The following is a 12,697-nucleotide window of genomic DNA, read 5'->3' as shown; positions in this document are numbered from 1 at the left end:
GAGACTATCATAAACTTAACAAAAACAAAAAAAAGAGAGTAATAGAAAACTTAGGAGAATAATTAAAGGGAATTAGAAGAAAAAATACGGTTACGAAAAGATGTTAATGTTAATATATGTTTTATTTACCTCATGTTATCTCGTGTTAATCCTTCTTTCTTATTTTTGCATGTTTAGTTATTATACTTTATGCTATTATTTATATTTTTAGCTATAAAATCAGTTATATCTGAATTTTTATATTTCAATCAGGTTTACTACACATAATAGTATTATTAATTCCACATATTTCTGTTACTAATTATAGTACATTGTCTATAGTACATGTCCCTAGCAATAGAGCTAAGTCAATGATAATCATCACCTTCGCACGAACGTACCCCGAGCGCCCCAGTCTCCCTTTGGCTAGTGTGCGCATCCACTATCAACCCCAGTATCTAGCCATCGGCGAGAAGAGCTTGACCGGAACGCGGGACCGCTCTAGCGGCCGTCGTCGACCAGCGCACCTATAAAAGCATCCTGCGACGGGTGAAAAAATTTCAGTTTACCACTTAATTTTCGGTCGACAGCAGCCGGCACAATCTGCTCTGCGTCCGGCGACCGGTCTTTCCCGTGCCGAGGAAGTACGCAAAAGAAAGGGGGTCCGTTTCCAGTTTACAGCATAGTTACTTGTGTGCGCCAGTGTGTGGTGGTGCGGTGTCTTTACACCATCTTCAGAACGAAGTGATCGGGTTTTTACAACGCTGTTCAATATTTGCAGGGCTCGTGCAAAAAAAATCGCTATCCGGTGAAAAGTGGACATTCTGAAAAGTTCTACAACATCAGTTGCGTTAAAAATGGTGAGTGTATACTACACAGGTGAAACATAAAGTGTGCGAAAGCGATATGAACTTTCAATTATCGTGTCAGAAGCAGAGCTTCCGAGTGATTTGGCGTTATGATTGATTGCTCCCCTTGGAGGGGTCATGCACATGTCGTCTAAGTAGTTAAAAAATCCAGTAGTAGGGTGGAATCTGCATTCTCATCCGCTCTCGGCAGTGCGCCATCTCAATATGCGATGCGTCAAAGTGCAAGTAACCGTGCGCAACTGGTCGCGTTAGGCCGTGAAATGCACGTGAAAGGCGTCATCATCCTAGCAAGCGGTGGCAATTAGTATTACCTTGACAACTGCCTCCTCCCAGCCCTCCTAGTGGCAAAGCTTTTGTACTGGTTAAGGTGACGGATTCTGTGTCACGGAGAGGAACTTCAGCACGTGGGTGAACTTGAGTGAAGATGAATCGAAACAGACGATCATACAGGTGTGCTCACTACATCAGCTAAAGGGCGTTCGATCCTGTTACTAAGGTCGGAATAAGATGGGAATGGAACCATCGTTTTGCAAAGCTAGTAAAACTTTTTCAAGCAGAAATTCTCTCCCGCCTGTGATAGAAAACGCCTTCAAATCTGTGACGTGTGCTGTGTGAATGACAATTGACAGATATCAGGTTTTTTTCGCCAGCGCTCAAGCTCCACTTGTGGGGTGTATGCTAATTTTGCTAATTTAATGCCTCCGTAGCCTTTGCGGGGAGGACACACAGGCTCGAATTGGCAAACCATCTAACCAAAGAGCGATCGCATGCGGGGCGTGAACGATGGTTCCTTTCACGCTCACATGTCGTTTTATCGCGCTGTTCTTGAAATCGATGTGCCGTATCATTCTACGATGCTGAATAAATAATCTTATTTTTGGATGTTTTATTAAAATACATGTTGTTTATGCACCAATAGGAAGCCTAGATCAACTGGACGATCTTGAGACTGTTTTGATGGGATTTCCATCACTGTAAGTTTGTGTGGATATAATATTTCGCAACGTTTTAGTTGTGCTGTTTAGGGCACGTGCAAGACAGCATGAAATATTACACAACTAATTTCAACCTACACTAACTAGACATGGACAAAACAAAGCATTAATCAAACAACAACAAAATATATCATGCAAATAAGCCAATTTCGCCATTGCAACCATGATCAGTTGCTGCTGCTGCTGCTTGCCGTGATTCACGGACACACTCATACCGTAACTTCGGTGGATCCGTGGTCACCGGAATAAAATACAAAAGCCCATCTACTTGTACCCGTGTGGGGTCTCAAGACCAGCCCATTGCACCGCTGACCGAAGTCTTAAGCTCTCATCTTTCTCATCATTACCATACACAATGAGGGAGTAATGAGCGAGAAAGCGAGACGGAGCATTACCAAAGGGAACCATGATGCTTGCAGCGCATGGTGTGCGTAAATTGGCTCCATTGCTAAATCACGCTCACCAAGCCCTCAGGCTGCATGCGGAGCTTCATAGGGGTGGATACAATGAGGGTGAAGCCACCAAAATAAAAAAGCACCGTAAACACTGTGTCATACATATTAATTCGCTCTGACAACACCCCGGCACTGTCGCAGCTGAAATGTATCTCTCACTGTGCATCTGCCCTTAGCGAGTTGGTTGGTTCAGCACGTCAGGGTCAATTCCGGAGCGGTCGGTGATGCCCAGACCGAACCACGGGCCAGTACTCACGTCACATAAAATAAACTATAACGCGATTTTGAACAAATCATACTTATACCTGACCCGGTAAAGCGGTTTCAACCCCAATAAGGGAAGCCAGCACAATAAAAGAAGTAAGCGTAATAACAGAAACCAGTCAATGAGGTATAAATTCCTTTTCGTCGTCTTTATCTTACTTGAAGAGCTCATTTCAAGTGAACTGCTGCGCACATCCTTGCAGCAACACAGCCAAGCCCAAAAGTACAGTTTTGCACTGTGTTACATACGGCCGAATGAGTCCGGTATCGATTGCACCGATCAGATGTGCAGCAACTTACATTTCATTCCCACCACAGCCACCATCACAGCATGAGAGTAACATTAAAAAAGGAGAACGATCATCACCGTCCAAAGCGGATGACCCAAAGGGGAAAGCCAGTTCGCGTCCCAAGTTCGACGGGTTCATTTCTTTTTTTCCTTTATTTACCTTTTGCCCTCGCGCCAACCTGCACCAGCAGTGCCAACCCGAAGCTTTTCGTACAACATTCACACGCGTACGGGTCACGTATTCCTGCAGCAATGAAGGAGGGGGAAGCCACCTTCGTTAAAACAAATGAAACAAAACCCGCCCAAAACATGCGCCACAGTATGTAAACGGGTGACGTGTGGTGGACGCTTGGGATGAGATAAATCGCTTCCCATCCATCAGCCGGGGGTACTAACGGGCGGGTTTGTCGCATGAGAAATTTGCACAAATGCTTTGCCGAAAGCACTGCTGATCGTCGGTGCACGATGGTTCTGTGGCTTTTGCCATCACAAACGTACGATCATTATTAATCTTTTGCTTGGTTGGCTAAGCGCTTCCGATATCTACCGGCGTTTGTCATAGCATTTACGAGCTTTTGTGCGTGGTTCGTTTGCTTAAAACGGGCGCCTAAAATGAGCCTAGCAAATCATCGCAAAAAGAAAGCCACTTAGAAGAGCTTTCTAGGCGTTTATCACGACATCTTACCTACTTCTGCAATGACTCACGAAGATCCGCAGTAAAGGAAGGCCAAAGCAATGGGGCCTTTTCGTGGGTGTATCAACTTACCGCCCACTTTCTGCCAAGGACTCAATTATGAATGCACATCAAACATACATTTATCACATACACACACAGAGAGGCGGAAACGCTCGCGTCTTGTCCCAGCGCCCAGCGTGCATTCGCTCGACGATCGTCTATAGATCAAACGCAGACTAATTTGCATTTTTTCGCCAAAATTAATGAGCCACACACACACAAGACGAATACTTCCACCCGCCGTGATGCAATAAGGTTGCGGCTGTATGCGCTTTTGTATTTGCAACCCTCTTGACCACCATGAGCGTTGTCTGCACACTTTGTTCTGCTCACTGATGCTGACGCCTGCCTGTCGTAAATTAAAACTACGCTCGAATTGATTTATTGGATATGCGTTTTGGCACGAGAAATGAGCTATGGAGGCGGATGTTTAGGCAGATGCTAATTAGTGGGCGGAAGATGCAGACGATCGAACAAAACGGAATGCATACGATTAGTTGAAATTTTGGGACTGCATCGGTAGAATCGTTCACACCATTAGTGCGCCATGTGATATGGGTGATTAGTTGGAATGTGTTGACCTATTGCTTGCTAATTTCTCAAATAAATCTTAAATTATGTTAGTTTTTTTGTAGAAATTCAAACAACCGTACCAAACTATCCAAGACTTGTGATGTGTATAATAATTTTGATTTGAGCAACGTAGTAATCCTCCATATAATTTTTCAATTAAATTATCATAGTGGCCATAATGAACAAGCGTTCACCTCATTACCAACTAAGTGGTTTACATTAAACTAACCAAAATCAGAAGATTCGTTGAAGTTGTCTCATCGTAAGCTCAGCTACTGAATGTTTCAAGATTAGTGAACAGCTGCTTTGAAAGGCAATAAATTGTATTATAAGTTGTAACCAGATGGTCGAATTGGATAGTATTTTTACATTACATTTATACATTTATCACTAACGATTGTTCAACTAGTCTAACACATTTTCTGTTTGCCGAAATCCAATAATTGCCTGGGAAACAGAAGTACACGCGATCTTTATTGATCAAATGTTAGAAGGAACACTTTGTATGTAACTTCCTTCATGCAATATTTAGCCCAACTATAGTAACAATCTCTTAAATGTCAAGGCTTTGACTGTTTACTAATAAGCCTAAGTATAATTTTTATTAAGTATAAGAACTTAACTCATCCCTCAATAAGCCTTTTTAAGTAAAAAAAAATCACTGACGTTTCGAGGAGATTAAATTTCCTCACACTATGCTATCCTACCAATATAACCTTTAGAATGACTACAATAAGGCGATCATCTAATTTCATTCAAAACAAATCATTCAAAACCCCAACACGTATGCATTCACATAGGATTGATGCGTCCTATCGTTCCACATTGCAACATTCAAACACCTTATTGCGTCCTTGCACCTTAAACAAGCACCATAAACCCATATGCTCTTTCCATATACAATTGGATCTTTTAGTATCCAATCGCAAGCGTAGCATACCCCGTGCGGTATTGTTAGCTAAATATACTACCCAGCCCAAACCGAACCGACGCGATCGACTCGAACGGCGATCAAAAGTGGGAACAGGTTTTCCGGTAAGCTTTCGTGGGCAGGTGAGACATCTTCAAGGTCGTCTGCCCGGTTCGTAGCTAAAACATCACCCCCGGTGCGTATGGGGCTGTGGTCGCTTCCTCACGCAAAGCATCCAGCGATGCTGCTGGTGCTGCTGCCGATGAACCTGCGATCGGACAGGTACCACCCAGTGGCGCGCTTATTTATTCAACCGATTCGAACCCAACGCTCAATGTCAACCTGTCATCTTCACGGGGGGATAAAGTATTGACCGGTCGTTTGGTTTTGCGCGGTTTTTTTCTCTCTGTTTTGTCTATTATATTTGTGAGTCAAAGATTCCATCGACTCGCGATTGCCGGTATGTATGAATTTTTGTGAAGCCAATTGGATCTTCGCTCAAACAAGCGCCCAACCCTATCCCATTGGGTGGGTGAATTATGCAGCCGTATCGCGATTCTAACGACTTTTGGCGATGGCATTTGATAGGAAGCACAGCCTACCCAGCCTAGTGCTGTTGATTTATCATTATTTTAATAGTGATGACTTGAATAGCATCAATATTCGCTTTTCATTCGCGTTTCCTCGATCGATCCGGTTTTTGGTTGCTGAGTTGGGGAACCTTGCTAAGGATTATTGGAATGTTTTCATAAACATATTATTGGTGGAGCAAAACATAATCAACATTAGCTCGAACGAGTTGAACCAGTTGGCAGCTTAGCATGATGTTCTCAACTGGGCAGAGACATTGATTGCGAAAACGAAACACTCTTTCCAAATCAAACGAAAGCACACAAAATATATTAGACAAAGTTTAGCGCTAAACAGGATTCCCCAATGATGGCTAGTCGCTCAAATGTCTTCATTCCATATGCAACGCAAACTCCCCGAAGCACATGCTAATGAAAAAAGCTACTCACATAAGGTAAATAGCTCGTCCTGAAATAGCTACACCGCACCGATACGGCCGCATTGACTATTTAAGCGATCATTTCGAAACAACCAACAACAACGACAACAGAGAAGCTACACAACAACAGCAGCAACAAAAAATGCTACATCCACATACGCCAACCACAACGGCAGGAAGCGATCAACCGAAGGACATACAAACACACCATCACCAGACACACATGTTTGTGCTTATCATGCGTCAATAATACCTCGTGGCAGCTTGCCACTTTAGGGTCAAAGTTGAAGCAAACACGCAACGGGGTAGTACAATTTTAACCTCAACAATGACGCAACAATGACTTGTTTTACTCGCTCCCCAAAACTGTACAGCAACCCCCATATTAGCGTTGCAGTGTTGCCGGAACATATAACCGATTTCAACAATCAGTGGCCAGTTTATCGTACACGGAATCGGTAAATTACAATGTACCATTTATTGCAACTCTGCCGTAACGCCGTAATAAGGTTCGATCGATCGAATCGATTGCATATGCATATGAGGAGGACGGTAGTGCAATGCGTTTTCCCTTAACGTAAACCCAACGGCGTGATTAATGTGTATTAATTATTTTAAACGTCAAAGAAGACAACCGTTTTGCTGGCCGGGAACACTTGTCCATATGTCAACCAACGGTAACAACCGGGCATTAACCAGTTTTGGGTGTTTATAATTGATTCCTTTTTTCACTTCTCATCTTCATAAGGAAACTGGGGAAGGTTTGCTGTGTATACACACCGTAAAGCTTCTTTACGATCCACAGAACGTACAAAAAATACCGAACTGTCCCTTTTACTCCAATAATACGCAAACAAATTTAGCTCAAATGTCAACAAATGATCGCTGGAGCGATTTGAACGCACCATGATCTCATCGTAACGACACGTGTGGATCACAACATCTAGACGTGTTCCGAATCATTTTTCAACCATTAGCATACATGAATCCGTGGCAGCAAACCCGTGTGTGGTGTGGTTCAAACTCAACATCCATTCCATCGCTGCCGTTGACGTTAGACTGCAGCCAGGCAAAAGCGACGAACCCTTTTTCGGTCACCTCACGGTCACCGAAATGGGTGGAGCATTCATTCCTAACAGTCTGACTTTCCCATGCAACCGGCCAGCTTTCAATCAAGTTCAATGCTAATGTCATCACATTTAATGCATCCTACCTCGCTGCATCCCAATGCCATTCGTATTTTCCCCTCGCTAAGCTCCGTTTGCAAAACATCCTTTTCAACGTAGGATGATATTTTTTGTTACTTTATTTATCACACTCCCATGCCACTTTGGACATTTTAGTTTTGCCGCTTTTTTGTGTGTTCGTTTCCTTTTCCGCAAGCCATCCGCGAACGGGGTTGCTATTTTCTGATAATAAAATGCAAATTTTTGGCATGAACGCCCGCAAAATACGCTCCGTGGTACCGCATTTAGAAACACGCTTGGGACGAAAATAAAACTTTCGTAGAAATAGCTGCGGTGCGAGATGATCCGGCAGCGTGATAACGAGCGGATGGAGGATCAGGTAGTGCGAGAAGATCGCTCAAATGAAGTAAAAGAAAACAAACATGAAGCTAAACATGTGCACACTGTCGCTAGGGGCACAAAACCGGTTGACACTTGGTTCACAGCCAACTTGATATCGGTTTGTGTGTCTTCTTTTTTCTTTTTTTCTCCTCTACACAAATTTTTAATTCGTCGACGATCAAAGCGAAAGAAGAGGAAACCAACATGCCGCGCTCAGACTCAGATCCCCAGGTGGGTCATCTTCAGTACAAGGATACACCTTGACTTTGAAATCAGCGTCTAATGCGGGCATGCTTTCGGGGTGTCGATTGCTGCGAGCTTGAAAACAGGTCCAGTTCAATGGACCCTACGCCTTGGGAGGCCTTTGTGTATTTTAGGATACTCGTTTCGTTCCACCACTTCCACCGGTCCCGGATGTGCTGTGCGATTGAGCGAGGGAATACAATGATTTGATTGGCCATTTCCGGAGACTTTTACAAAAACGATCGTGTACATTATCCTTCCACGAAAAGGTAAAGGAAGCTGTCGCGAACAGGAGTTCATTAGTTAATTAGTTGATGTCTGGTGCTTCAGCTGCTAAAGATAGGACAGGAATATATTTCGAAATAAACTACAATGTCCTTGAAAATGCTCCCGCTTTCGTATCTTTAAACGATGTCAATTCTATGACATAGACGTTCTTAGAAGGTTTGTGAAGACTGCTTGTGAGTGGCCATTCAATTTAAAAGGAGTGTTTCGGTACATACATCAAAATTATCATAGTAAAGATATTTACAATCAAACCTGATCTTTACGAATCGTATGAAGCAAACGAGTCTTGATTGATGGTTAGAAGATATAATTTTTTTTTAATATATATAAAAACTTCTGTAATAAATAAAGTGCCTGAAAGCTCTTATTCAATACGTTTTAATTACAATTATTGGCGCAATTGATTCAAAAAATCCTCTTATCCAGTAACAACGCATAACTAGATTTCATTACAATATCGTGTTAGCTTACAATAATTAATCTTCTCATTTTGAGCGCTTCATGTAGATAACATTATAATTATTTGATTGCCTTCGTTTAATTACCTATTCCTAACTGCCCCTAGCTGGTTGGATTTCATGCAAAATCTAATTACACCGAAGCTTCAACTAAGAGGCCGTCATTGCTCCTCTCATCCTCCTTTCATTCACCCCACGTGATTGTTTGCCTCGTTCATCTTCCTTTAAACGGCGCGGCAATGAAAAGGATGTCGGCAAGGTTGCGCCGCCACTTAATCTAACCACACCAATCGCACATTCCATCACAATTCTTGTTCGCCACAGTGCAAACGCCCAAGGAAAAATTACTCCCCGTTGCTCCCCCCTACCCCGAACGAAACGAAACAAGAAACCGGATAAGTCACTCTCGGGAAAGACCGACAACGCGGCGAGAGTCCCTGGTGCGGGTGCTTGTTCTAGCTAGTCGAGAAGCTGGAAGCACTCGACTAGGGCAACGCAACGAGCCGTGAAAGCGATGCGGTAACGCAACTGCCAGTACTGAGATACGCTAACGCCCCTCTAGCCAGTGCGTCCCTTATTTCACATTCATTGGCTATTTGTTCGTTTGAATTTTTACCCCCGGTGATGAGCAGGCTCTACGATGAGTGCATTTACATGCGTGCATCCGTCACCGGACACTTGCCCGCAGTGTGTGGCGTTAAGGTTTAGCAAGCATTAAACACGGTGTCATTGATGGTGTAACTAAGATATACGGAGGGTAACTGCATTGCGGCTACATTATTCACCCCGTACCGTATCACCTCCGCACGATCGGCAAATCGGTGTGTGGCTGTACACAATGTAGATTGAGCGTAGTGCTGCAAGATCTGCGAAACAAAAATCAAACGAGACTAAACAAATTGCAGAAAAACAAAACACGGAGCACGGATAAGATTGAGCTAAGCTGACTGATGACCAAGCTGAGCAAATAGAGTCGTCAGTGGGCTTGCCAAACAAGCACCCATGACGCAACGGACTCGCTGGTACTCATTGATCTTGTTTGCACTGATCGTTCGATGACATTTCAGCTACTCGCTCGCACAAGCGATGCATGTTAATGAATGAATATTTCCAAATGATTAAAACATGATACAAATGATGGATGGAGTTTCATTCTCCGAATCCGATCCCCGTTTCCTGCACTTACTCGTCACTTCACCTGCTCGCCAATGATTTGCAGTCCCGTTTTGGGGCCATTCCAATCACTTCTCACGCATCCTCGCATGGCTCTAATTGATAGATAAATTGACCGTTTCCTTCGAGCTACCGTCAACCGGTAGCTGGCAAACAGTGTTAACCTTTGAGGGGCCACATGCATTCCATTAGCGGCAATTTGAGGTCGAGCTTTGCGAGTATGGGGTGACGGTGGGTGATTGATAAATATTATGCATCGGAAACGCCTCCAAATTACCTTCACCGAGTGATATTTGTGAGGCACGAGGCTGTGGGAATTACCGTATTTGCATGGAATTTTCGGACATTTAGCACAGGGCGCTCAAGTGTTTTTCAACTGATTTCAAATAAGAGACATTTTTCATCGACATACGGTCATACAGCTTCTGGGCATGGAGCCGGTTTTGGCTGTAATGTAACGTGTCTGTAAATCTACATCAAATAAAGCTGTGTTAAGCTTTGATTATTTTGTTTTTAATTCTTTGAACATTGCAGTTATGGACCAGAAATATAAACTATGGAATGTGTCATAAACTTTTACTATACTTCATTTTTCATTCATCTACTTTCCCATTCCAGTTGCGCCAACTGTTGCCAGTGCTATGTCTGGTGGCATTATGTCACGCAGAGATTCCCATCTTTGAGATTGGCTCATTCCCCGCCGACACCGATACGAAGGTGGCACCCAGCCAAAAACAGGAACAATTCGGTGGATACGTCATAGAGAAGCCTACCGAACAGCTGCCCGAACCGACGAACCAATGCCAAGGTGGTCCCGATGAGTGCGGCTACGAGTACGAGCCACCAAAGTGTCCGTGGGAAGATGGCCAGGCGCAAACCGTCGTCGAAACCACCACCGAGGTCCGCACGGAAACGAGTGTCCAGACGACCACGGCTACCGTTACCGAAACCATCCCGACAACCGTTACGACAACTCTGACCAGTGCCACTCCGTTCTGCGGAACGACCAACACTTATCTGCCGCCGGATACGACGACCACGCTACCGCCGGACACTAAGACAGTAACGGTAACGCAACCACCGATAACGACGACGAAAACACTGCCACCAACGACGACCACGATCACCTCGCGGGGACCTCCACTGACCACGGAGCGTACCGTCACGCCGACTACCACGATCGTGATCAGCAAGACGCCGTTCGTGACGGCTACGCGTACCGTGACGCCTACCTCGACCAACATCATCACTGCCAGCAGCGTCTCGATAACGCGTACGATCACACCTACCTCGACGTACATCTCGTACATGCCCTCGACGACCATTACCCGCACCGTAACGCCCACGTCCACCAATGTGTTCTACGCCGACTCGGTCACCGTCAACCGCACGGTAACGCCGACGTCTACTAACGTTTTCTACCTACCGTCGACCACGGTTAATCGGACCGTAACGCCCACCTCCACCAATGTGTTCTACGCGGGTGAGGTCACCGTGAACCGCACCGTTACGCCGACCAGTACCAACGTGTTCTACCTACCATCGACCACCGTCAATCGGACCGTGACGCCTACCTCGACCAATGTGTTCTACGTTGCCTCGGTAACGGTGAACCGAACCGTTACGCCAACGTCCACTCGACTGTTCTACCTCGACTCGGTTACTGTGGACAGGACGGTTGTGCCGACTTCCACCGTTGTGATTACGCTGGACCAGACACGCACGCAAACACGCACGGTAACGCCCACGTACGTTGTGCAGCAAACGGCCGATACTGCTACCGTTACTAGGTAAGTAACGCATCTGCTATTTACTTAGGTATGGACATACTGTATTCCATGATTGTATTTCTACTTCCAGAACACTCACACCATCGTACGTCGTTACACAAAGCGTACCAACCGTTACGATAACCCGCACCGTCACTCCGTCCAGTGTACTTACGACGACGGCTTCCACAACGAACGTGATCACACGCACCGTTACGCCGCAGGCTACTAGCACTACCACCGTAACGGCTCCCGTTCGTACCATCACGCAGACCGCATCCACAACCGTCACCGTTACGCCCAAGCTTTCGGTAACGCCGACCATCTACTCCACCGTTACTCTGCCACCAGTCATTAAGACCGTGTGCGAACCGGCCCGCACCTATCTGCCCGATCCGGGCGTTACCACCATCACCCGCACGCAGACGGAAACGAAAACGGAAGTGTCCACTACCACTGTCATTGCATGCACGCCTACCAACGCGTACCTGCCGGTAAAGGAAACCGCGGCCGCCAACCAGCTGTCACCCGCCTTTGCCCGTGTGCCCAGTCTGCACCGTGAGGTTCTGCCACCGCAGGACGATGAACGAAACAACCTGATCTGGAATGCTTAAGGCAACAGGCTGTAGGAAGAAAAAGGGAGCCTTTTCACTCCAATAGCTCGATAGAGTAGCATCAAGCGTTAAGACGCGATACAGAAAAGAAACAGAAATACTCATACCTTCGTTTGCTAAGTGTGGTTGTAAGCCGGCAACTGTGGGCCGCCCGCCCACAGCTTGCAGTGATTAGTTGTAGGATCCCCGCTCGTAAATCAATGTACATAAAACAAAACTCCTCCGGAGAGGACAAAGCTAGATCGTTGGAGTTGTTGCATCCTTTTGTGTTCACCTACTTACTGCTCCTCTCACCTTACTTCACTTTGTGGCAAATGTTTTCCCTCCCCCTAGCTGACACCAGGACTGGTTACTGATTGCGTGAAAAACAGCTAAAACCAATAACAGCAACCTGGTTGTGATTTTCCTTGTAGTTACTGTGTGTGTAAGCGTGTAAATGTGTGTGCGTGTGGTGTTCGTAATGATTTCACAAATAAAGTCTTTGATTGATCAAAGGTAATGTTTA

The 12,697-nt window shown here is 45.2% G+C and overlaps 1 protein-coding gene across 1 annotated transcript; it reads left to right on the top strand.

Annotated features, from left to right (window-relative positions):
• The first annotated feature begins 532 nt into the window (after positions 1-532).
• LOC3290136 (mucin-2) lies at positions 533-12,697 on the top strand. Its single transcript, XM_061645790.1, has 4 exons — positions 533-641; positions 761-839; positions 10,428-11,599; positions 11,670-12,697. Exons 2-4 carry the CDS (start codon positions 837-839, stop codon positions 12,190-12,192), a joined length of 1,698 nt encoding a protein of 565 aa, XP_061501774.1. The 5' UTR covers positions 533-641; positions 761-836; the 3' UTR covers positions 12,193-12,697.

Source organism: Anopheles gambiae, chromosome 2 (assembly GCF_943734735.2).
Source record: "Anopheles gambiae chromosome 2, idAnoGambNW_F1_1, whole genome shotgun sequence".
Taxonomy (NCBI): domain Eukaryota; kingdom Metazoa; phylum Arthropoda; class Insecta; order Diptera; family Culicidae; genus Anopheles; species Anopheles gambiae.
The sequence above is the reverse complement of the archived record's forward strand: the minus strand, read 5'-3'. Positions and strand labels throughout refer to the sequence as shown.